This window comes from Lepus europaeus, chromosome 1 (assembly GCF_033115175.1).
Source record: "Lepus europaeus isolate LE1 chromosome 1, mLepTim1.pri, whole genome shotgun sequence".
NCBI classification, from domain to species: Eukaryota; Metazoa; Chordata; class Mammalia; order Lagomorpha; family Leporidae; genus Lepus; species Lepus europaeus.
The window spans coordinates 98,625,478-98,653,061 of NC_084827.1; the positions used below are offsets into that span (position 1 = coordinate 98,625,478).

General features: G+C 39.3%; 1 protein-coding gene across 2 annotated transcripts in view; it reads left to right on the top strand.

The window, feature by feature from the left end:
- GPD2 (glycerol-3-phosphate dehydrogenase 2) overlaps positions 1–27,584 on the top strand; it is a 164,357-nt gene that overhangs the window by 116,101 nt on the left and 20,672 nt on the right. For both annotated transcript variants that reach the window (XM_062186967.1, XM_062186959.1), the window contains exons 7-9: positions 4,305–4,469; positions 5,275–5,419; positions 14,778–14,971. In XM_062186967.1, coding sequence (XP_062042951.1) covers positions 4,305–4,469; positions 5,275–5,419; positions 14,778–14,971 — 504 coding nt within the window. The remainder of the gene's footprint in view (positions 1–4,304; positions 4,470–5,274; positions 5,420–14,777; positions 14,972–27,584) is intronic.

Below are 27,584 nucleotides of genomic sequence, written 5' to 3' on the forward strand. Positions count from 1 at the left end.
TTAAATACAGGGTTAGTTTAGGATGAATTTCATACTTTCTTTTAGAGTTAATTATTTATTTAAAAGAATTGCACAGGAAGAGAGTGAGAGAGAGAGAGAGAGCGAGAGAGAGAGAGAGAGAGAGGGAGAGAGAGAGAGATCTTGATTTGCTGGTTCACTCCCCAGTGGCCAATGCTGCAATGGCCAATGTGGGGCCAGGTCAAAACCAGGAGCCAGGAGCTTCTTTCAGGTTTCCCATGTGGGTGCAGGGGCCCAAGCACTTATACCACCTTCCTCTGCTTTTCCAGGCATATTAGCAGGGAGCTGGACCACAAGTGGAGCAGTGGAGATAAAAACTAGTGCCCATGTGGGATGCCGGCATTGCAGACAGCTGCTTAACCCATTGGCCTCTAAGTGTACATTTTACACATTTCTCTCAAATCTCTTGTACCAATCTACTAATGGAATTTCATAAAACAAGAGACAAGTCCTTTCATTCCATACTTGGAAATAATATTTCCAATACCTAGTTATTTAAGACATGGACTGGAATTTAGCTAAACTGAACACTTATTGAATACCTTTCTGTGTCTAGTATCAATGAGGGGAAAAAAAAGAAAGAAAATGAACAAATAAAACTTCCTGCTTTCCCTAAGACACGGGAATCTGAATGGGAAGTAAGTTCCACCAGAGTAGAGATTGTCCTATGTGTTTCTCCATTTTGTTCCCTGTGTTTTTCACAGTGCCTGACTCATAACAAAGGATTATGTTTGTAGGTAGATGGATACATGAATAAATGTACATGAATCTGCTGTGGTGTAGCAGGTTAAGCCACCACCCACAAGCCTGGCATCCCATATGGGTGCTGGTTCAATTCCTGGCTACTCCACCCCCCATCCAGCTCCCTGATAATGTGCCTGGGAAAGTAGCACAAGTGTTTTGGCCCCTGCTACCTACGTGGGAGACCTATAAGAAGCTCTTGGCTCCTGGCTTTGGGCTGGCCTAGCTCTGGCTGTTTTGGCCATTTAGGGATTGATCCAGCAGATGGAAGATCTCTCTGTCTCTCTCTCTGTAACTCTGCCTTTCAAATAAAATAAGTAAATCTTTTTATAAAAAAGATATAATACAATATTTGTTGACATAGAGAAAGGCTGAACAATTGGCTTGGAGAGGATGAAGATAAGTGGAGACTTATTGTAGAGATATTTGAATTAGATCATGAGAGATCCACAGAGGTTTTCTAGAGCTTCCAGAATGGTTTCCAGCCAGAAAAATAAATGCAAAGGCAAGAGGGTATCATATGGCATGGATGGTCAGGAAGCTACAAATAATCCTAGATAAGAAGAATATGGTACTACAAGAATCCTGGCAGATGAAGGTTGTATCAGAGAGGCCCTTTGTTGGTAAGTTACATACCTAATTCAAACCAGGGCACATGCTGCTGGCTTCTGGGAGTGGGTGTGGATAAGCAAGGACCAAAACAATGTGTTTCCACCACACATTTTTAACTAAGGTTAACGTCCTTTACCTTCAGTGTTGGAATATAGAAGCTAATTAAGGAGACATTTCTTAGTGTAGAAGCAACAGAGCTTGAAGAACTATACTAATACTCTGATTTATACACACACACACACACATATATATGATATACTGATGCTTCAATGGGTTTATATTTTTTAAATGTGCTAGAAGAGAGATGGCCATTGTGACATGGTAGGCCAAGTCACTGCTTGGGATACTGGCTTGCCATATTGGAATGCTGGCTTGCCATATTGGAGTGCCTGGGATCAAGTCCCATCTCCAAATCCAGTCCAGCTTTCTGCTAATGTGTACCCTGGAAAGCAGCAAATGATGGCTCAAATACTTGGATCCCTGCTACCCACATTGGAGACCCGAAGGGAGTTTCTAGCTTTAGCCTGGCTCAATCCTGGCTGTTGCTGGCATTTGGAGAGTGAACCTACAGATGTAAGATCTCTCTTTCTCTCTCTCTCTCTTTCTCTTTGTTTCTCTGTCTCTCAAATAAACAACAACAACAAAAAAATAAACCTTAAAAGTATACTAAAAGAAATTTGTATAGTTTCAAAGTGAGCTTAGAGTCAGATGATTGTGTGATAGAAAAACCACTTTACAAAGGAATCTGTCACTTAATAAAATGGAATTTTTACCTGGTTCCTTTGAACAGTGACTTGATTTAGGATCTAAAATAGTTCATCCACACATGTCTTTCCAGAGACTTGTCCTGTCCAAATGAATGAACACCCAAGTGGGTAAGAGTTTCCCTACCATACACCTATGGTGAGAGAAAACGTGACTTAGATTTCTTGTACTTCCAAATACTTAGCTCACTTGGGTGGACAACTTCATTGCTAAATACATACATGTTCTAGAAAGATTGACACTTTGAGATGTGATGGCTTTGAACAGCCCTTGTCTTAAATGTTTAGGAACTTTTTTTTTTTCATACTATTTGTTGAACTCTTTACTTAGTATAGAATTAATCATATTTATATAATGTTAATTGAAAATCAATCTTGGTAAAAAACAAGAATGGGAATAGGAGAGGGAGGAGGAGGACGGGTGGAAGGGTGGGGAGGGTGGGAAGAATGACTATGTTCCTAAATTTATATTTATGAAATGCATGAAGTTTGTATACCTAAATAAAAGCTTTCTGGGGGAAAAAAACTAAGAAAGACCAGGCAGAAAAAGAAAGAAAGGAAAAAAAGGAAGGAAGGGAGGGAGGGAAAGAAGGAAGAAAGAAAGGTAGATTTAATGGAATGTGCACTGTGTAATTTCCTTAGATCAAAGAGAAGATCTGTAATGGAACTTTTGCTGTTTTTTTATGCTGCATGCTTTTAACTTTGTGGAGTATATTCCAATTCTGAATAAGGGGCTCCACATTTGATTTCTTAAACTTAACTTTAAATTTACCTACCGACTATTTTAAGAAACTTTAGGGTTATGCTGAGTTGAAATCTATGGAATCTCTACCCCTTTGTCCCACTTAAAACTCAACAACTACTGTTGTTATTCTTGTTTTCTGTCTTATGCTTCTATTCTGTTAATTTTAGGATAAAGTAATCCAGATACAAATAATACAGTTTGGGATAAAATAACTCCAAAATAATAACTTTGCATGTTGATGTTGAATGTGTGCTGTCCGTTTGCTAGGGCATTTAATTTTGGAGGAAATGTTCTTGGCTGATTGTATTAGTTCAGCGGTTTTAAAATAAGATGTTTGAGGGGAAGGGTGTGGAATCTTCAGTCATTGATTCTCTTTATAACTTTGCCCTTTTAGCTGGAACAGATTACTTGTGTAGTGCTTCTAGCCCCTGCACAGACTGAATCACAAGGAAGAAACTTTACATAAACCATTTATACTAAATGTTTGGTATGCTGGCAACATAAATCAACAACAATATCTATTACAAATTCATCCCTTTATCAGTATTATCTTGATAGAACTGATCCCAATGTGTGGGAATTTGAACCCTGCCTCAATACATCTAGCCCTGGATAATTAATTATTCAGGGCACAGAGAACCTGGCCCCTGCAATGTAGAGTAATTCTTCCTGGTCAGCGTTAACTCCACTGGCAATAATAAATAGAAAAAGTCTCTGGTGATGCCAGTATTTTAAAGTGATTAATCATCTTTCCACCCTTCTCCTCCCCCTTAGTTTTCTTTAACTAGAATTTTTCAGCAATAAATCTTTAACAATACAGGTAGGAATTGTTCTGTAATTAAATTTTGCCCTGCTTAATTTCTTACCTTTTATGTGCAATTAAAAAAAATGTTACATTTTAAGGAGCCCTGATCAAAATTCAAACCAAGAAAAATCCTTTTATAAATACAGAAAGAGTCTCTATGGAAGATTAAGCTCTTGATTTTGAATGTTAGATAGAGCACATACTCATAAAAATTGTTCGTCAACACCAGTTGGGGTGTCAAATATTCTGAAGTTTTGAATGACTTCACTTTCATGCTTACGATTTGTCTGTATTAGGAAAAGTCTGACATATACATATGTTCCAACACGGAGAGAATAATTACTTATTTCTTAAGTATAATTGATGTTAGCTCTGTAGGAAAGAGATATTTTTCACCATTTTTTGTGATACACAAAAGATACTTGCTGAAGTGGCAGGTGAATGCCTGAGTGAGAAAGACCATGTATTTTTAAATTGTGCCCTGTAGAGCTGCACAACCATCACATAGATTCTGGGTGACAGGGACAGATGTGACATATCTGTTGTGACATACTTCTCTACCACCAGTGTGTGGCTCGAGGTGACTCCTGTCCCTCCCCTGATGCTTTCTCTGCTGCAGGACAACACAACGATGCGCGGATGAACCTTGCCATTGCACTCACTGCTGCCAGGTATGGGGCTGCCACAGCCAATTACATGGAGGTAGTGAGCTTGCTCAAGAAGACAGACCCTGAGACAGGCAAAGAGCGTGTGTGCGGTGCCCGGTGCAAGGATGTCCTCACAGGTACGCCGAGTCTCTGCCAGGGACGCATGTCCCAGCGTCTTGCCTTGCTTATACAATGACTGAATTGTAATTTTTCTGTCACTTGTCTTTCATTTGAGGCAGGCTTCAGAGTCATATTAATTATATTCCTTATTGTCAACAATGACTGGTTTAACATGAAAATTTTCCCTTGTGGGACTTGGGCAATTTTCACCCTTTGTGTTAAATACTAGTAATGATAATGATAATAATAAATGCCCACAAAATTCCCACAGCTGTGAATGCATTCCATTTTCCTTACAAAAACATGTGATTAATAAAATTAAATAAATGTGCCAAGTTTCACAGTATCATTTAGGTGACACAGGCAGTGCATTGACACATTGTTAAAGTCAATCATTTATAACTTCTGTTGGATTTTCTTTCTTGCCTTGATACCATGGTCAGATAGCCAATTTCACAATTACATCCTTTCTCAAAGAACACCAGCACTGAGAAATGTATTGTCTAGTGGCAACACTGTTTACAAATTTGAGTTTTAAGGAGAAAGCATGGCTTATTTACTTAGTCTGCTTTATAAGTTGACTGAGAACCACAGTGGACAAGTGGCATGCCTTTGTTCCTTCAATTCAGACTTGTTTTTGGTGAATTGACTCACATGTGAGCCTTTTGTTTGGCTCTTCGAAAACTCTAGCTGAGCATGTCACTTAGTGTGGTATGCAATAGACTGCACCATAGGTTAAGTTAATAGGTGATTTAATAATCCACATCACTGGTGAACAGAGAAACAAATGGGCGGTGTGATTGATGCTGCTGTTTTTCACAGGGCAGGAATTTGACGTGAGAGCCAAATGTGTTATCAACGCTACAGGACCTTTCACAGACTCTGTGCGCAAAATGGATGATAAGAACGCTGCAGCCATCTGCCAGCCGAGTGCTGGTGTCCATATTGTGATGCCTGGTTATTACAGGTAACTGTCTTCCAGCTTGGTCGTTGCTACCCGACAGAGACTGACTATGTTCAAAGTCTTCCTGTAGCACAACTTTCTTAATAAGAGTCTGACTTGCTGTTCAAAATGAGGAGAAACAAGGAGAAACTCTTCCACAACACAAAATACGAAGTAGAATTGGGAATTCCCTAGCTACTTAAGGCAACACTTCTTTCAAAGGATTAATGATTGGAACCTGTGTATTTTGTACTTTGTTCAGTGTACTCACCTTTAGAGACTAAGCATTAGTACTTTTTGAATCATATTTTTAAGTAAAACATTTTAAACACTTTTGCAAAATATACAGATATGCTCATGAAGAATCTGAAAGTGTGGACCACCGCTCAGGTACTCTTAGGTTTATAATTCTTGAAGTGATGTTTTTAAAACTATTATTGCAGGTGCTAATTTCTAACCCATCAAATTAACAGAGGTAAATGTTAATGGAGAAATAGATAGGTGTAGAGATGAAATAAGAATAGCTGTTGACCGAAGCCATTCAAGCTGAGTGATGGGTACATGCAGGTTCACTAAACTCTATTTTTGTGTGTGTTTGAAAAAAGAACATTTATATGGTTCTAGCTAAAAATTATCAATGATTACCTTTAATCTACCTTTAAAGACATCTGTGGGAAAAATTCAGATGCTTATGGTAAGAGTTTGGAACATGTGTACTGTTTGTTTTTTCTATGTATAGTCAATCTAGTGGGCAGACCAAAAATTCCGTATGAAATAATGATCTACGTGCAAAGGTATTCATTATTTGCAGTTGAAAAAGATTAGCCCTTGGAATGGAAACGGTGGGGCCCTGGCAAAGCCTCCAGCGTCTCCCTCACCAAAACCAAGTGACCTGCTCCTTGGACTCTGCTGTTCCCTCCCACTGGGGACCCTTCCAGGGCGTCAGCTGGGGGCTACTCTTGGTCTCATTTTTGTTCAGAGAGCCCCTGGCTTCTTCACTCAAGCCCTGTGAGAACTGAGCACCCTCATGGGATTCAGGGCTTCCCCACAGGGAACTCTGCAGAATAGTGGCCCCATGCTGGCCTGAACCAAACAAAGCAAGGAGCTCAGGCCTCTGACCTGACCCTCCTCAGGCAGCCGCTGTTGGAAGCCGCCTCAGGCCTGGCCCCACCATCTGCCATCGGGGCCTCCTGGCTGCTGAGTTTCAAAGACGACTTTTACCTCCTGCCTTTGCCTCTGTGCTTGACCTCACGGACGCCGGTCTCCGTGCAGGGAGAGAACCAGGCAGGAAGGAGGCCTCAGTGCCAGGTCAGTGCCCATGTCAAGCTCGTTTCCCCGGCATGCCTGTTGCCGAAGATGCTGGTTTGGAAGGCCTGCACACACCAAGCTACTTCAACTCCCAGGTTCATGGAAGATTCCAGGCCTTGCCTGCAACTCCCTTCCAACCGCCACTGCACCCCCTACTTGCTGGCTCTCGGAAGCCCAGAGGTGGGTGTCCTTGTGGGCTTGGATTTTCCCCAGGGATGACCAGCATTTGACCAGCCTAAGGGCCCTGGGCCTGGGGCAGCTTCACTGGTTGCAGTCTAGAAGCAGGAGAGGACCTCACTGTCTGGTCAGGAGAGGCAGGAGTGGTTCTGGCCGGCGCCCACCCCACCGCCACACACCAGAGGAGACCCAAGGCCTCCGTCTTGCCTTGCTGCAGGATGGGGCCGGGCCTGCAGACGGACTGCTCCTAGAGGCTGTTCAGGACAAGTTCACGCAATTAAACTCAAAAGTACTGACTGGCAGGCAGGTGCCCTCTGCGAATGGAGGCGGAAGCTTCACCTTTCTGTCTTGGCTTTTCTTTGAGCTGTAGGGGGACATCCATTTCCAGGGTTGGGGAGGAAATACCAAATGAATTGTTCTATTCAGTCCGTCTCACTTGTTTCTAATAAAGGAAGCAGCTGAACAAAAAAAAAAAAAAAGAAAAAGATTAGAAACCATCTCAGTTCCTCACCTCACTTCAGGGGCTTATAGAATAAATCATGGCATATCCATACAAAGGAATATTGTGTAATCATTAAAAGTTATAATTACAAATGACTTTAATGTCCCACAAAACATTAATAATACAGTGTTCCTTTAGAATTTAGGACTCAAAATTTTATGTGCAGTAAGATTATGTGTGTTGTAGGATCTAAGCATTATATGTAGAAAAAGACTGGAAAGAAATGTGCTAAATGCTGATGGTGATTATCTCTAGGCAAGCTGATTATGGGAATGATTTCCTTTCATATTTTTTTTCATTTATTAAACTTTTGTTTAATGAATATAAATTTCCAAAGTACAGCTTATGGGTTACAATGGCTTCCCCCCTCCCATAACTTCCCTCCCACCCACAACCCTCCCCTTTCCCGCTCCCTCTCCCCTTCCATTCACATCAAGATGCATTTTCAATTCTCTTTATATACAGAAAATCAGTTTAGTATATATTAGGTAAAGATTTCAACAGTTTGCCCCCATATAGCAACACAAAGTGAAAAAAATACTGTTGGAGTACTAGTTATAGCATTAAAGGACAAATAATTGGGTCTTAAATATTTGAAATAGATGTGCAGAAATTATGATATTTTCTATAGTATCTGTCTTCTAGAATGGTATCCTGCTGGGTTATAAATATTAGTTTTCTAGTGACAAAATTTTTCCAAAAAGCATCCAAGACATACCTAATTTGTACCAAATATACTTCTACTGAGAATATATTAAAGATAATTTCTTTTTTCTCTTATTTCATTTTTAAAAATTTTTGGTTAACATGTTAACCTTTGTCCATTTTTATGGAGTACAGTATTTCAATACATGTACATTGCATAAACCAGGCTTTCCATTTCCATATTTATTTTTCTGTTTGAGACTGAAAAGAATTTTTTTTACCCACCAATTCCCAAACTTTTCTTCTCATTTTCTTTTTTTTTTTTTAAAGATTATTTTATTTATTTGAAAGGCAGAGTAACGGGGTATGAGAGGAGAGAGAGAGAGAGAGAATCTTCCACCTGTTGGTTCAATCCCCAAATAGCCATGACTGCCAGGGCTGAGTCAGGAGCCTGGAGCTTCTTCTGGATCTCCCACATGGGTACAGGGCCCAAGGACTTGGGCCATCCTCTGCTGGTTTCCCAGGTGCATTAGCAGAGAGCTGGATCAGAAATAGAGTAGCCAGGATTTGAACCAGCACCCATATGAGATGGCGGCATTGCAGGCTGCAGCTTAACATGTTATGCCACAATGCTGGCCCCCTCTTTTCATTTTCTTAATGTCTACATGAGCTAGGTAGACAGTGCTTAGTATTTTTACTTTGCATAGGTGACGCCAAGATGCCTGTAGTCATTGTATAATGGTGTAGTGGTACCTAGTTGAGTTTTAAAAACTGTTATCCAAAAGTTCAGTTCAAATGAAAAAGGTTAAAGTAAGTAACTGTAAATTTCCCATATGTTTCTTGTATGGAGAGATTTTCAACAGTAGTTTCTATAATATACACTTATTTGTGTTTTTTATTGTGTTGGATTAAAAATATCCATGGCCAGCTAGTTTGTAAGGTATAAGGCTTTTTAAAATTTGTATATAATTGTCTCTAAGAATACAATACAGATGTAATCACCATAATCCTTTTATTTGTTTTGATTTTCTATATTCAACATATTTGCTTGTGTGTTGTATCTCATATTTTCTTCATTATTGTCCAGTGATATCAGAAGACACATTTCCCATTATTCCCCTAGGTTTTATGTTAATTCTGTTGTTAAATAATGACATCCATTGGAATAAGCCATCTTATTTTGTGACCCTAGTTTTCCCATAATTAAGATGGCAAATATTCTGCTCTTTCAGAGTACATAGACTAATGGGCAACACATAGAACAAGTTGAGCTGATACCTGGGCATAGAACTTCTTGGGTTTGTTCAGTACTTCTTGCTGTTATGTGACTTTGAGCAAGCTGTTTGTTTCAACTCTGATTCTTCATCTCCTGATGTACCTAACTTGTTGAAAGTTCAACAGTGAACCTTTGATTAGTTTGTATCTGTCTTATGACTGCTGTTCTCAGCTGTTGGCACAGGGTCTGGCACAGGATAGTGCCCAATAAAGATCTTTGAGTGCATCTTACTTTTTTGTGTCAACTTGCCCAAAATGATATTGTTGCCTTTTCTATATTAAAATTTTAATGTAATATTTATGAGATTTTTAAATATAGAGAATTTAAAATATGAAAACATAATGTGACTCTTCATCTTGCCCACATAATAACTGTGACAAAAATAAGTACTTATAGATAAAAATAATGTAAAGGCATGATCAGAAATCCCAATTACTAAGGAAAAATAGGATAGAAAAGGAAAAGCCTTCCCTGTCTTTTCTCTACCCCCATATTCTTCTGTAGTAAACAGTAACCTTTTCTTCCAATTCTTGCCATAGAATTTTGTTTTTATTTGCACAAAAATATACCCTGTTAAAACTTTGCAAGAAAGTCTGCTACAGACTATGCTTTGTGCATTTAGTAATAGAGTGATGGGGTATCTTATAAGAGGTATATATATATATATATATATATATATATATATATAACCTGAATATAATATTTTAAGATCAAAATACTTTTCTTTTTTTTAAAACTTATCTTTTAAATCAAGACATTTTATTTATTTGAAAGGCTAGAGTAACAGAGAGATAGAGATAGAGAGAAAGAGAGAGAGAGAGGGAGAGAGAGAAAGATTGATCTCTGGTTCACTGCCCAATGACCCAATGGGAAAGACTGAGCCAGGCTGAAGCCAGGAGCCTGGAACTCCATGTTGTCTCCTACATATGTATAGAGGCCCAAGCACTTTATCATTTGCTGCTTTCCCAGGTGCATTAGCAGGGAGCTAAATTGGAAGTAGATCAGCCAGAAATATTACTAGTTCTCTAATATGGGCTGGTTTGCAAGAAGCAGCCTAACCCACTGTGCCACAGTGCCAGCCCTAAATACCTTTCTTAATCCTAAAAATTTGGCATTAGTTTCAGGCTCCCTCCCCATAAATCATGAAAATGCAAGTCACAGCTAGTTCTGTCTCAGTACAGGGTGCAGTAAATGATCTCATTCTACTTTGGGAGAATTTGATATCCTCATTTTTACCACCATGGGCTACAATGACTCCACATCCTGCTGGAAACCCCAAAGGTGGGGTCTGCAGCCTTGTGCCCATTAAGGCTCTGCTGCAGATGAACCACTTGCCTTTGCATTGCGGGCTGGATTAATTGTTCATTTCCGCCTTCAGCACTGATCTACAGGGAAGTATAACTCTGGCATCGCATAAGGATGGTTTTCTCCTCCATATTAAGTCATTCTCTTGGGTGAGGTTAGGAGATCAGATTGGAATCAGTTCCTGTTCTCATAAATCCATCATACTTAGCAGTTGCAGCTCAAGGGTTTTGACAAGGTCTTTAGAGATGAACAAAAGCTAGTCTGGAACCAACCAGTGATGACTTACTACCAAGACATTTCAGTTGAAGCCTGATTAGATTGTAAATACAGTGAGTTCAGTAGCCATTAATGTATTGAGTATAGGTTGGATAAAGAAGAGTAAAGCTAAAGTGTACCATGTGTCTTGGTGGAAGAATTTCAGAAGTATATTCATGGCATTTATTGTTTGCTATGGCCCTCATCCAATCTCCACACACAAAATTATTTTATAACATGACAATAGCTTTTTTTTTTCAGTGCAGGATGCTTAGGAAAGAGGAAATGTTTTAAATTTAAAAGTAATTTTTTAAAGTTACTCTTCAGATTATAATAAGAGCAAATCTGAGATTTCTATCAGTTGTGACACGATGCTCTTCCAAAAGTATTAGTAATATACCAAATAACTGAACTACATGAAAGTAATCATGTCTTCCTTTTGGCCTACTAATACTTTTTCTACTGATAGGAGGTCAATTTTCTCTTCTATGGGATGTGTACATACTGTTAGCTCTAACACTGATTGCTAAGTAGTTAACAATGAATTGATTTCAGTTTAACTAAGGGTACTTCAGGAAAGCAATGATCTGCATGAGAAAAATGTTCATTACATTTAATGCTAGACACTCACATGAATTAGCAGCAAGCTTTTCCTTCTGATGTTAAGTAAATCATATAGATTGAAAAAAGACCTTTTTCTCACCGCATTGAATATACTGTCATGCTATGATGGTATGTCAGGAAGTTTATGGAAAAATGAAATTAAAAGGCTGGTTATTTTGTTGTAAAAATAAATTGAAATACATGCATAGTTTTTTCATGATAGATGTTTTCTGTGAATTTGTTGAAGACTTCTTGAAGTTGATATCTATTTTCAAACTTTAAAATGATCTTGCAGAATTAAGCCTTCATAAGAAAGCAAAATTACTTAAGGGAGAGCCTGAATTAGGTAATTTAGAACTGATGAAAGATATTTCCAAGTGGATTCTTAAATTTTTATACCATTCATTCATAGCTTTGTCTGCGCTCTCTGCTTGTTAATTTTATGTTTGACACATATGTCTTCACTTAAGTAGTTGCTTCTCTACAGTTTCCAGTTATATGTGTGTGTTGGTAACCATCACATTCACCCTTTAAACTGCTTTTATTGCATTGAAAGTTTTTAAAAGATTCAGTACTTGCGATTTTCTAACACCATTTTCTATCTAGGTTGTTGAATATTATAAGTTTGTGCTTAAGTTTATTAGGTTTATTATTTTAGGCATATCATATGTTATCTGGTCCATGAGAAAGTTGGGTGTTAAATATATCAACATATAATTTGATCCTCAAATGTTAGAATATGGAATTTACCCTTATGTTTCAATATAGTACTGTTTATCCAACTGAATGCTGGAATGTTGATTGAATCAATTTCCCCAACACATCCTCCCTCCATCCCTGAGTGACTGATGCAATTAAGGAGCATACCAACCCAGGATCAAAAAAGGTGCAGATGAAACTGGTTTTTAAGATTTTTTTAAACAAAATTTATCATTTTATGACAAGTACAGTGAAACAATATATAATCATATTTAGAGACCAAAAATACTTGACGCTTATAGTTTTTAATATGTTAGAGTAAAAGTAAAGATATTTCCTTTAAGTAAATCTAAGTGAAAGTGTGAATCTTTACCAGAGGTCTAAATGATTGACATACTTCTATGGTGCTTTGTGAATTTTCTAAGTAGAAGAACTGTGACCTGATTTCCTCTCTATCTCACAAGTGGACTATGGACAGTGATTTCTTTTTGCAAAAGTTGAATGGATATGACAGGGATTTCATGCAGCTGAAGTTTTCTTACAAAGACTAGTACATGTTTTAACCATAGAAGTGATGCACTAGTTAAGCTAATGACAGATTTCTTTAGTTTACAAATTATTTTATTTGCTTTTGAACAGTATTGGCCTCTTATCCTAATATATTTGAATATTTTTCAAAGTTAAAATTATATATGAGTGAGTATGCGTGTGCGAGCATATGTGTGTGTGTGTGTGTGTGTATAGGAGAGAGAGGGAGAGAGAGAGACAGAGAGAGAGAATGAACTTTCATTTGCTGGTTCACTCCCTACATGCTTGGAATCACCAGAGCTGGATCAGGACCAGGGCCAGGAATTACAAACTCATTACGGGTCTCCCATGCAGGTAGCAGGAACCCAATTACCTGAGCCATCACCACTGCATTCCAGAGTTTGCACTGGCAAAAAGTTGCAGTTGGAGCCAGGAATTCAACACAGGCACTATGAAGTGGGACAAGGATGTCTTTTTTTAATATATATACACAAAAATATTTTATTTATTTATTTGAGAGGCAAAGTTACAGACAGGCAGAGGGAGAGACACAGAGAAATGTCTTTAATCTGCTGGTTCACTCCCTGAATGGCTACAATGGCTAGAGATGAACTGATCTGAAGCCAGAAGCTTCTACTGGCTCTCTCAGGCAAGGGCAGGGACTCAAAGACTTGGGCCATCTTCTACTGCTTTCCAAGGCCATAACCAGAGAGCTGGATTGGAGGTGGAGCAACCAGGACTCAAATGAGTGCCCATATGGGATACTGGCACCACAGGCAGAGGCCTAGCCTACTAAGCCACAGCACCAGCCCCAGGGACATGGGTGTCTTAAATTCTGGGCTAAATGCCCACTACTTTTTAAGTTTTAAAGGAATGATAAATATAAAAAGTTGATGGTATGCTCTTTTACATTTTGTTGTATAAGAGGAGGAATTCTTGACATTTGTTTAAGCAAAATAGAATTGTGTTTCCTACTTAACAAATTGCATTAATAGAAGCTAAAAATAATTTGCAGAAAATGCCTGTAACATTGACTTGATATGGGGATTATGTCAAATTGAAATAGCTATCTGAAAATTTGGAGTGTTCTATTTGAACATGATTTTCAGATTCTTCCCACCCCTTTCACAGTTTCTTCAAATTACTTTGAATGGTTAATGTGCATTAAAACCGGTTTTTAGTGAATTAAAAACAAAATCTGAGGGGTTTTGTTAGTGTTAATTTACCATCACCTGTTCTTTCAAATGTGTTTTGTAGAATGTTCAGTGTATGTCAGTGCAAATTCTCGAATGATATTTTGCAAAGCTGTATAAAATTTGTCAGGAGAGCAGCCTTGAACCTTGATTTAAAAGCAGAACACACTAGTGTCTTCTATTTAAAAGAACTTCCTTGCTAAGATGCTACTCTCCCTTTGACCTTATCCTAGGGTATTATTATTTAGGTAGTAGTGGAAAGCAGCCCTTTTCTTCAAGATGCAATTTTTTGAGGTTTCTTTAACCTTGAAATAAAGTAAGAAGCCTCATATTTGGTGAAGTGGCACAAGTTCATCTAGGCACAAAAGAGTCAAGAATTTTATGATTATATTCTAGTTTCCAGAAAGTTGGCCTCTTCACTTTCTCATCTGCTTCTAAGATCACCTACTGAAAGATGTACCAAATGTCAAATGTCCCAGGAAAGTACTTTTCCTAAACTTGAAAAAAGGTTGAAGAGCTATCCTTAATTAATGATTATAAAAGAAATTACAGACATTTATCCCACTGACATTATTTAATGTGCATGATCCAAGGAATGTTAAAACCACTGGAAGTTGAAGTCTACTTTCTTAATTAACCTTGCATTGTTGAGTTCTGGAAGGGTGGTCATGCTGCAGAATGTTATTACTACATTTTTTCCCATTTCTTTTTGTTACTAAAACTATTTTTTCCTTTAGGAATTTCTAAATCAGAATAGCAGATCAAAAGTAATAGTTTATGTCTCTCTAGTTTGCTGATTTGAGAATTACTGTATAACATAGTTTTTAGAAAGAAGTTAATATTAACCATCTGCTAATTTAAGAAATAAATTGTGTTTCCTTTTTATCTCAGCCCCGAGAGCATGGGACTTCTTGACCCAGCAACCAGTGATGGGCGAGTTATTTTCTTCTTACCCTGGCAAAAGATGACTATTGCTGGCACAACCGATACTCCAACTGATATCACATCCCATCCTATTCCTTCGGAAGAAGATATTAACTTCATTTTGAATGAAGTGCGTAACTACCTGAGTTGTGATGTGGAAGGTAACTGAAGCTTTCCTTTACATCAATAGGCTCTCTTAGAGTCCCCCAACCATTGCAGCTTTCACTGGGCAATTGCCACATCTCCTTCTGACCCATCAGGTCTACAGTAACAGGTGCTGCCTACTTCTAGAACATGTATGAAGGCCAAATTACAGCACAGTGGGAAAGAACTGCCTTTTCTTTTCTGCTTCCTATATTCACATGAAACTCATGCAGCCCTTTTCTAATGGCAAGATTGGAGTGCCACATGGGAGCTCTGAACACTCATGGGCTTTCTAAACAGCAGGAAATGTCTCCAACATTGCTGAATTTCTACTACCTGGGAGGACCTGACTCATAGACACAAGTTATCCATAGGCTGTTTAATGATAGAGTTACATAGTCTAAGAAGCTTAATGATCTGGGCCTTGGTATGTGTTGTCTTGGTTTAACAAAATACCCGGGACTGTCTTTTTTAAGAAAAGAGATCTATTTAGCTCACAATTTTAGTAGCTGAAAGTCCAAGATTGGCAGCCCCATCTATTTGGCCTTTAATGAGAACCTTCTGAGTATATCACTACATGGCAGACAACATCACATGATGAGAGTATGGGGAGGGGAGAGAGAGAAGAGAGGAGAAAGGAGGGAGGGAGGGAGGGAAAGGGAGAGAGAAAGTGAGTGAAGGAGAGATGAACCAAGAGACTGGGGAGAGGGGCCAGTCTCACTCTTATGACTGCTTTCACTCTTGGGAACTAACCCACTCCAAGAGACCAGCATTAAACCCTGTAGAAGGATGGCTGTGTCCCACTCACCTCCACTCCCCCACCTCTTAAGGTCTTATCACTTTTCAATACCCTTAAATTGAGGACCACAACTTTCAGCTAAGAACCTCCCCACCAAAAATGCTCCTTGGATGTCACTTCATTGACCTCAGGAAAAATCCAAGTGTCTCATATGACATATAAGTCTTTTTTTTTTTTTAAATTTTTTTAATTTTTGACAGGCAGAGTGGACAGTGAGAGACAGACAGAGAGAAAGGTCTTCCTTTTGCCGTTGGTTCACCCTCCAATGGCCGCCGTGGCCAGCCCACTGCAGCCGGCGCACCGCGCTGTTCCGATGGCAGGAGCCAGGTGCTTCTCCTGGTCTCCCATGGGGTGCAGGGCCCAAGGACTTGGGCCATCCTCCACTGCACTCCCGGGCCACAGCAGAGAGCTGGCCTGGAAGAGGGGCAACCGGGACAGGATCAGTGCCCCGACCGGGACTAGAACCCGGTGTGCCGGCGCCGCAAGGCGGAGGATTAGCCTAGTGAGCCGCGGCGCCGGCCTGACATATAAGTCTTTTAACAACTTGGCTTTGCAGGTTTATGTTAAACTACTCCCTTTCCATGCATGGAATTTCTAATCATATTGTATTACTTATTATTTCCAAATAAGGTCACACAGTCTTATTTTTTAAGTTGAAGGTTTGTTCTGTGATGTCTTCATTCTAACTTTTCTAGTGTTGGCAAAATATTTATACTTCGGAAACCACCTATCCTTTTCTCCCATGGGACATTGGTCATGCTTCAGTATATCACAACATTGTATTGTTAGTATTAGTCTACAATGTGTTCTCACTTAGGACTCCTTGAGGGTAAGGATGCTTTGCTCTGCTACAAGGCTTGTTTGTAATTAGTAGGCTATTCATGGTTGTTTTGAATTAAAATAAGCTAGTTACTGATGCTTTCATGGTTTTTTTATACTGCTAGCAATTTGGTGATCTTTCTGTAATAAGGTAGACACATATAAGATGTTTAAAAATTAATTTTCATGTATTTATAACAGGACTCTTACAATAGCCAATGAAGTTCATGCAAGATAATATTATAGTCTAGATGCAACTCACTAGCACCTATGAGTCCTTTATCCCTAAAGAATTTTTTAAATAGTGTGATCACATATTTACAAGTAAAACCAACAAACTACTTTAAAAAGTTGTTATGGTGACTTTCATAGTTTAATTGATTAATCACTTTTACAGAGTTCCAGTTGCTTCAGATATAAAGTGATGGATGTAATTTCACTCTAAACAGAGTTGCTCTGGATATCTAAAATAATTGAATAAGTCTGTTAAATATATACAGTTAAAATCTACATGGCTAATGTTTATAATCATACATGTACACACATGTTCACACGGTTATTTGGGAAATACTCATGCCTTACTTAACGTGTATATTTAAATGCCAACACAGCATTGCAATTTTTGTTTGATACTCTTTTTTTCTTTTTGAAATTTGGGAGCTTCAGCATATGGGTATAATTTTTATTAATACTGCATTATAATTAAAATGTATTTATTCTTGCTAATCAGTGCTACTTCATTTCACATTTACCTGGGTATACTAAGTTTTAAAAATGAGTTTATATCCAAGCCTTAAGATCAGAAAGTTATATTGTTGGAGCAAGGGATAAAATTAATTTGGGAGCACAGAGCTCTATGTTGACAGTTTCCAAAATCTTAAAGTTCAATTGCAGTGAGGATGAGAAATCTATCTGCTTATACGGCTCAAAGGCTGGATGTGCTGGAAGCAGGTGTAGGTTTCAGAAGGCTGCTGTGCCCATATTTTAGGTGGGGATTTCCACCAGACAAGCAAGCCATGGGCTTGAACAGAGACTGGATCTCTTCTATTCTTTTATAAGTAGATATAAAACTTGACAACACCTGGTAGGTCATGAAAATCTTTTCAGTTATATACAACTTGATAGAGAACTGGCTGGCAAAAATAATACAGAGTTATTGTTAATTCTGATGTTTGGTAAAAGTGGTTGAAATTAGTATCTAAATTACTATCAGTGAGAAATTATTATCAGTCAGGCTATTATCCTGATGATGTGGGAATATCTTTTTTTATTTTTAAATATTTATTTATTTGAAAGGCAGAGTGAGGGAGGGAGGGAGAGAGAGAGAGAGAGAAAGAGAGAGAGACCTTCCATCAGCTTGTTCACTCCCCAGATAGCTGCAATGGCCAGAGTTGGGCCAGACCGAAGCTAGGAGCCAGGAACTCCATCTGGGTTTCCCATGAAAATACTTGAGCTATCATTTGCTGCTTCCCAGGCACATTAGCAGGGAGCTAGATTGGAAGCAGAGTAGCCAAGACTTGAATTGGCACTCAGTATGGGATGCATGTCCCAAGTGGCGGCTTAACATGTTGCGCCATGACATCGGCCTGTACCTGAGATTTTAAAACTAAAATGATCAGAATCACCCATTTTGGCAGCCTGAGGGCACATGTCTTCAAATATGGCCACTTTTAATTTTCTAGTCATTCATATACTCACATGCTCTTATTAGTACAAATCACAAAGTCTCCCTTTCTGAACTCTCTGATCCCTAGATTTTTAAAGCATAGAAGATAACTCAGGTTTAGGGCATAGTTTGGTCCCAGTGCCTCCTAAAGACAGAGCTGGGCCATCAGTCCACTGTGGCCATTACTTCTCACTGCCACGTGAACCAGTTGAAGACTGGTTCTGTGTGGTCCCATGGATGCTTGTCCATTGTGGCTGGATATCCTCACTGGGTTACTGCACAAGTCACAGATGTGCTCTGTCTTGGGTTCCTTCATAGCACTTATCATGGTTCTAATTGTTTGTTTGTCTTCTTATTGCTTATATTTGTAGCAGAAAAGGTTCTTAGTAAATATTGCTTAAATTAATGAAGAAATGCATACATGCATGAATGAATATATGAAGTGTTTCTGAAGCAATGAGACATTGGTTCCAGAGACAGAATCTAGACCTGTTTTTGACTGAGAGAGAAGGAGAAAGTACTTGTCACTTATGCTTCCACCCCACTCCTTTATCCACGGAGTTGCTATCAGTCATGCTTCCTTCTGCGGCTGGATACAGTTTCCAGATCCTCAGGACTGTAGTCTAGCCATGTCTTGTAATGAATTGGAGGAGGCAGAAAAAAATGAAACTTTTTGATGTCAGAGGAGATGAGGAAGATTTCTCACTGTAGCAGTTTGAAAACTTTGGCACACTTCCTGCTGAATGCTGGGATCTATACCCCTGTAGAGTCTGGACTCTGAGTGCTTGACCAATAGAACACAGCAGAGATGAAGTTCTGGTTTCCTGGAAAAGACCGCTAGACACTGGCAGTCTTTGTAAATACTCTCTCTCTCTCTCTCTTTTAGATTTTATTTATTTATTTGCGGTAGAGTTACAGACAGAGAGAAGGAGAAACAGGAAGGTCTTCCATCCACTGGTTCATTCTTCAGATGGCCACAACTACTGGAGCTGAGCTGTTCCAAAGCCAGGAGCCGGGAACTTCTGGGTTTCCCATGTGGCTGCAGGGGCTTAAGCACATGGACCATCTTCTGCTTCTTTCCCAGGTCATAAGCAGGGAGCTGGATTGGAAGAGGAGCAGCCAGGACTGAAACCAGTGGCCATATGGGATGTTGGTGCCACGGACAGTAGCTTAGCTCACTACGCCACGGCACCAGCTCCGAATACTCATTCTTAAGCCTAGCCACTGTGCTGTGAGGAAGCCCAAGCTGCTTTGAGACAAGGCCCATTTGGAGAGGCAACCAGCACCAGCTTGCTAGTCTTGGGGAAGCCGTCTTAGAAATAGATCTTACAGGCTCAGTGGAGATATCCCAGCTGATGTTGTGTAAGCAAAGATGAGCTTTTTCTGCTGAGCCCTGCCCAAACTGCAAGCTCATGAGAAAATAAGTGGCTTCTGTTTGAGGCCACTAAGTTTAGAAGGCTTTGTTATACAGTAGTAGTAACTGGGATGCTCACATAACTTCAGCCTCAGCTCCCCCACCTTGGCTCTGTCATCAAGATCAAACTGTGTTTCTTTCCCTGCCGGGTTCCCTTGTGGGCCTACAGTGTTAAGAAGCAGTTTACATCCTATGCCATCTATGGAATGGGAGAACCTCTTCTGCTCCTTGTGTCCATAGCCCCTTAGGAGGATTGCTTAGCCTGTGGCACCACCACCCATCTGGCCTGTCAAGGAGCCCATGCTGAATTCTTGCACATTTTGTGATAGATTATAGTCTTTGAGCCTAAAAATGAAATACAGGTGATGTTTCAATCTAGTTCCCTTTCATTCCCGTAGGTTTTTTTGTATGTTTTAAGATTTATCTATTTATTCGAAAGGTGAAGTTACAGAGAGAGAGAGACAGAGAGAGAAACAGATCTTCCATCCACCGGTTCACTCCTCAAATGGCCACAACAGCTGAGGCTGGACCAGGCTAAAGCCAGGAGCTAGGAACTCCCATCTGAGTCTCCCATATGGGTGACAGAGACCCAAGCACCTGGGCCATCCGCTGCTGCCCTCCCAGGCACGTTAGCAGGAAGCTGGATTGGAAGTAGAGCAGCCAGGACTGGAACCTGTGCTCATATCCCTATTTCTGTTAACACTTAGAACACTTAGAAGTGGACGTGCACTTGCCTACATGAGTTGGTCAGGGAAGTTGAATGCTGTGTCCCGTTTCCTGCTTCTCTGTTGTGTCCTGTTGCTCCTCATGCATACAGACTCCCTGGACTCAGGCACCGTCTCTGAAGCCTCTTTAAGTGATTCTGCTTCTTCACTAGACCTGGGCTCTTCCTGCTTCACAGATGAGTCGGATGGGAAACCAAAGAGGTTATGGGAGGAGCACTTGCAAAGTGGTTAGATGGCCACCTGGGATGTCTGCACCCCATATTGTAGTGCCTGGGTTGCATCTCATCTTTGCTGTCTGTGGACTCTTCCTGCGAGGCTGCACTGTCAGGGAGAGCGGGGCAATGGTGTTCTCCCACAAAAAGCTCCGGGGACAGGCTTCGGTGAACGTGTCCCATGGGAATATCTCAAGAGCTAAGAGTCCTCTAGGTAGCAAATATCCAGGCTAAAAGTAGAAGTGACAGCTCTGTCATAGGTTTCCTTTTTTTCCAGATGTGCATCCTCTGTCACAACTTTTCTGCATATAAACTCATGCTTTTAAAGCAACTAATAAACAATGATTCTTTACAGTTTCTTTCCATCCTTTTTTCCGGTGGGCTGAAGGAAGGCTTCATATTTGAGGCATTACTCTTGGCCTTTAAAAGGTGTTTCAACTGGAGTATATCTCTGTTAAAGTGAGAACATTCCAATCTGTATTTTTTTTTCCTAGGAATTTTGGTTAAACCTGATATTCTCTTCTACACTGATGAAATGTGGGAGAGAAACTCAGCTTCAGGCAGCAATCAGTTATTTGATTGTATGCTGTTGCTACACATAGCTGCATATTCACATTTGTATGTTTTATTTTTTCCAACTCTATAGTGACTGAGCACCTTTTTATACTAGACACTCTATAAGCAAGTGTATTGACCATATGATCCCTTTGGTTTCCGCGAACAACTTTATGAGGCATATTTTGTAATGCCTACTTTATAGTTGAAGAAACTGAGACCCATGACGGTAAGTTTCTTGCCCAGAGCAAGTGTTGGTGCTATAATGTGAAGTCTTCTACATGCCTCTGAATGCTGTGCAGTACTCCCACTGGTAGTTCTGGGTTTCATGATGGGGTAGTATATCCACTAGGAGTGTGTAAAGTCAGTCAGTTCTTTTCATGGAAGCTGCTTCACCAGCTTTAGGACGACAGTAACCGTTTCTGTCTAATGACCTTATTTGGTTTTGAATGCTAACCAGAGTGGGTTTCTGTATTTCTTAAACAAGCCCTTGGGCCAATCAGGCTTCTCTACAGTTATTAAAAACTAAGAGTTTTTTAAATGTTTTGCATTCATCAGGTTTGAAATAAGCACTCTAAAAGGATTTATTAAATGGATAAGTAAAATTCTGACAACAGTTTTTGAGCCTCCCCAAATGGCTATATCCTTAAGAAAAAAAAAAGTGTCGAATCTTAACACTCCATGCTGTTCACAGCAGCTGCCACACTTCTGCAAAACGCGTCAGAACAATTCTGAAAAGCATTTTGCCTGTTGGGAATAAGACCATGTCTTCTTTTACAATTTAGAAAGCTTTCCATTCACAAGCTGAATTTTCTAGATTACTTGTTTGTTCTTTTCTGAAATGGGTAATTGATAGTTCTGTGGTTTGTATTGAGCTTGGAAGAAAAATGATCTTTTGAAAAATGTATCATTAAGTCTGTTGTGTAGAGGTTAATCAGAGGGATGCAGCGGCAAAACTAAGCTATGACTTAACGGGATTGAGAGAGACAGAAGATTCGCCGAGCGCTTTATCCATGTAGTTTTTCCTGGAGTGCTTCTCTAGGCAGCTTCTCTACGTGTACACAGGTTTTCACATACACAATTAGTAGTGTTTATAGATTGCCTGTTATTCAATTAACAACTGAGCTGGCCATATCAACTCACTGCAGACCTGCCTTTTCGTTGCCAGAGATTGTACCAGGGTTATCAACTTACACAGGCTTGGATGTCTTCCAGCTGTTTAATTATAGTGTCACGCGCTTTGCTTTTTCTAGTTTCATTAGTTTATAAATGTAATATGGTATCTTATTTCTGTGATTAACACTTCATTTCAGCAGGTTAAACATGCTGGTAGAGAAGTATTGATTTCTGACACTATTTCCCCTGTGTTCATTTAGATATTTTCACATGCCTTTTATTGATTTTTCTGAAAGTGGCAAACATGAGAAGGAACACCCCAAAATGCATGCCTAAATAACTCATGTGAAGCAAAACCACAGTTAGCTCTTCATTGTCACTTCCTGTATAGGCTCCATTTTCTATTAATTTTTAAAACAAACACTTATCTTGCCAAGCATCTGAGTAAAAACATTAATTGTACTTTGAAATAATCAGTGTGTTTACTTTTCCCAAGCAGCTGTGAAAAATGTCTGTTCAATTTTCCTTCATATATTTATATATTAAAATGTGAATGGGGCCGGCGCCGCGGCTCACTAGGCTAATCCTCCGCCTGCGGCACCGGCACCCCAGATTCTAGTCCCGGTCAGGACGCCAGATTCTGTCCTGGTTGCTCCTCTTCCATTCCAGCTCTCTGCTGTGGCCCCGGAGGCAGTGGAGGATGGCCCAAGTGCTTGGGCCCTGCACCTGTATGGGAGACCAGGAGGAAGCACCTGGCTCCTGCCTTCAGATTGGCACAGTGCACCAGCTGTAGCAGCCATTTGAGGGGTGAACCAACGGAAAAGGAAGACCTTTCTCTCTGTCTCTCTCTCTCACTGTCTCACTCTGCCTGTCAAAAAAAAAAATATGAATGGGTTATCTATCAGGTATGTAATAGATGATACTTCAATTTGATATCAGAAAGACTAATCCACTTTCTCATTATCTTTTGAAAATGTTGTCAAGTAGCTTCATTGATGTTGGAGGTGATCCACTGAGTGTTTTTAGCATCTGGGAAATTAACAACTGAAAAATCAGTTGACTGTCATCTAAGTAGTCTTTAATGATCAATCTTTGTCTGCTTTATTTAAAGGTAGTTCTGTTTCCTTTCATTTCACATAATTTAAAGCATTCACTTACTGTGAAAGGGAATATACATTGTTTAAGAATACAGTCTTTGAAAACCTTGTGTAAGCCTGGCCTGTTGGTCCTAGGGCTCAAATATTTTTGCTTTTGTTTATGTAATGTCAATGCATGGTTTGAAATAAAAAGTTCAGATAATACTTATTATTCTACTTTATATTTATTGATAACTATACTAGTCCGTGTCCCTTTCCTTGATACATTGTTTGGGATGTTGAGAAATACTAGAAGAGACATTGATGAAAACTTGGAACAGGAGGAGGGAGAGGTGAAATATTAGTGAAATCTTGTTTAGCCATCCTGGCAGTATGGGAGCCAGAAAAATTAAGGTGAACCTTCAAGATCTGAGTCATAAAAGGCTTGAGTTATTATTTTCTTCACATGCTGTGCCATGGAGAGTTAACGTAGGTAACACATTCTACCTGCTCTTGCTTATCTTGTGTATTGGAGATCCAGTTATTGAGTAAGAACTTGAGGATAAGGGTACTTAATTGAGAAAAATATTTTATTTCTCTGGACTCATGAGATTAGTAAGAGAAGAGATTTTGAAATGATAAGTATGCAACATGGGTGGCTGTGTGTATTCAGAAGTAAAGAGTTCTGTTAGAGAGGATTTTATTCTTGTGGGCACGGAAGATATGGTCAGATTTCTGTGGAAGGATACTCCATTCAAGGTGTGCATAAGGTGGCCATAGTGGAAATAACCAGCTTGCAGTTCTACCAGGACAAGTCCGAGACCTGCTTGGAGACTTTTCTTTAGTGCTGCTTTGTGTAACATGATAGCCACTAGCCACTTGTAGCTATTTAAATTTAAATTAGTTAAAATTAAATGAGATTTGAAAATTCCAGCTCTTCAATTGTGTGATTCACATTTCAAGTCCCTAATATCTGCATGTTACTAATGACTAGTGAATGGGCAATGCAGGCATGGAACATTTCCATCCCTGCAGAAAAGTCTGTGATACAGCCCTGCTCTTCACAGTCTAGAGGGACTCCATTATCCATTTAGAGATGGAAATGTTCAATTTGAAATAGTCATTAAATTTTTGTTGTTAAACTAGAAAATTGATTATCTTGTATAACAGAAACTGTACATGTTAAAAAGCTCAAAAGGTGACTAACAATATTTCAGTAATGTCTAAGATGTGTGACCCTCCTTTCTTTCCCCTCTACTATACTCCAAGTTAGTTTTTTTTTTATTAAACTTTTATTTAATGAATATAAATTTCCAAAGTACAGCTTATGGGTTACAATGGCTTCCCCCTCCCAAAACTTCCCTCCCACCCACAACTCTCCCCTTTCCCGCTCCCTCTCCCCTTCCAATCACATCATGATTCATTTTCAATTCTCTTTATATACAAAAGATCAGTTTAGTATATATTAGGTAACGATTTCAACAGTTTGCCCCCATATAGCAACACAAAGTGAAAAAAAAAATACTGTTGGAATACTAGTTATAGCATTAAATAAGAGTGTACAGCACATTAAAGACAGAGATCCTACATAATATTTTTTAAAAATTAATTAATTTTCTATGCCGTTTCCAATTTAACACCAGGTTTTTTTTTTTTTTTCATTTCCAATTCTCTTTATATACAGAAGATTGATTCAGTATATAATTAGTAAAGATCTCATCAGTTTGTACCCACGCAGAAACACAAAGTGTAAAAATACTGTTTCAGTACTAGTTATAGCATCACTGCACATTAGACAACACATTAAGGACAGATCCCACATGGGATGTAAGTACACAGTGACTCCTGTTGCTGACTTAACAATTTGACACTCCTGTTCATGGCGTCAGTAATCTCCCTAGGCTCTAGTCATGAGTTGCCAGGGCTATGGAAGCCTTTAGGGTTCGCTGACTTTGATCTTATTCTGATAGGGTCACAGTCAAAGTGGAAGTTCTCTCCTCCCTTCAGAGAAAGGTACCTCCTTCTTTGATGGCCCCGTTCTTTCCACTGGGATCTCACTCGCAGAGATCTTTCATTTAGGTCTTCTTCTTTTTTCCTTTTCCATGGTATCTTGGCTTTCCATGCCTACAATACTCTCATGGGCTCTTCAGCCAGGTCTGAATGCCTTAAGGGCTGATTCTGAGGCCAGAGTGTTGTTTAGGACATCTGCCATTCTATGAGTCTGCTGTGTATCCCACTTCCCATGCTGGATCTTTCTCTCCCTTTTTGATTCTATCAGTTAGTATTAGCAGACACTTGTCTTGTTTGTGTGATCCCTTTGTTTCTTAGACCTATCCAGGCCATCGAATGTGAACTGAAATTGATCACTTGGACTAGTGAGATGGCATTGGTACATGCCACCACTCCAAGTTAGTTTTATTCAAGGACTGTGTCTCCCATGGTTACAATATGGCTGCAGTAGCTCCAGGCAGAATTAAAAGATATCATAATGATTCCTTATTTTTATTATCTATCTCTGGCTTTTACATCTCTTTCTTGAGAAAACACTAATTGGATTTCTTTAGTAGTGTACAAGGTTTCCAGCAGGTAATAAGGAGAGAAGCCTGTTAGCTCAGTCAGTTGCTGTGTTTCCTTATTTTTTTGCTTCTTTTTGTTTTAATTTTTAATTAGTTTTTAACAAATTCAGTGTGACTTGTGGATAGAATTCTCTTTTTTAAGATTTATTTATTATTTGAAAGACTGAGTTACAGAGAGGCAGAGGCAGAGAGAGAGGTCTTCCATCTGCTGGTTCATTCCCCAAATGGCTGCAATGGCTGGAGCTGCGCCGATCCGAAGCCAGGAGCCAGGAGCTTCTTCCAGATCTCCCATGTGGATGCAGGGGTCCAAGGACTTAAGCCATCTTCAGGGCTCTCCCAGGCTCAGAAGTGGAACAGCCAAGTCTCGAACCAGCGCCCATTTGGGATGACAGCACTGCAGGTGGTGGCTTTACCACTATTCCACAGCGCTGGCCCCTATAGATATAACTCTAAGAACATTTAGAATTGCTGTTTTTTATTCTAGAGTTTAGGATTAATGTCTCATGTGTTTATCTCTTCTGTCTCTCCACAGATATAGATTATATGTGGGGTCCTGACCAGTCATTACTGACATTGTGTGGTGGACTGGTACAAACTCCTCATACTTCATTAGCAAACAGCATTTGGAGTAGTTCATAAAAATCTTAAATCTCAAGGTTGAGAGTAAACTGATTGATGACTTGATCCAACCTCCCCTGCTTGAATGATACTGAAATCCTGCAAGCCATAAAGATGAATTCATATCTTAAACATGAAAATTTGGTTATCTTCAAATATATATTTTTAGATAAATTTAATCCCAGCATTCATCTGATGTTATTCTCAAACTAAAAAGCTGAATGCCAAGACTTGAAGCTCAATAAACTTCTTAACACCTTATGAACTTTTTCTCCCTGGCCCTAGTAGTGTATTCTTTCTCGTTTTCTTTTTTCCTTCTTTCTTCCTTGTTTTGTTCTTTTAAATATCATTTCCAAGAGTAATACCTAAAAGTGATAGCAATATAGGTAATGTTTTACTTAATGTTCTATGACAAAAAAAACTTGAAAGCTTTAATTCAATCTTTTTTCAAACAATATAGTTTAAAGATATATTATTTCTGTTTATCAAAACAGAAAAGGTAAAATGTTTGTCACCAATTATTTGCATATGCTTCAGATTTACTCTGGAAAGTCCAATTTGCCATCAAATAATTTTAAAATTAGAGGGCTTCAAGAGTTGAAACCAAATTCCTGATCAGTGTGGCTACTTAAGGAATTTCAGAGACAGCGGAAGGACTGGGTGGTGACCACGATGATGCTTTAAGTGGGCTGGATATGTTTTATTTTTTACTTAAAGGGCACTGTGGACTGTAATGGAAAATAGTGATAATTTCCTACTTTTTTTAAATATTAAAGCATGTTGCACAATTGTGTTGAGGTTTTCCAAGACTTGTAGAATTGTGTAATGCAGGAATTAACCTCCCGTTCCATGGAAGCCATCAGGATTAAATCTGTTTAAGAGAATTACATATCTGAGGGGAAGATCTAGGCCTGGAATCCCAGTATTGAAATCCCATGTGCTTTCTAATTGACATGTCTGAGAAGTCTTGGGCTTTTCCCACCAGTTAATTATGTTCCTTCTTTGTTTCAGCTACAATCGTTGGATATAAATTTAATTAGCTATCCCTATAGAG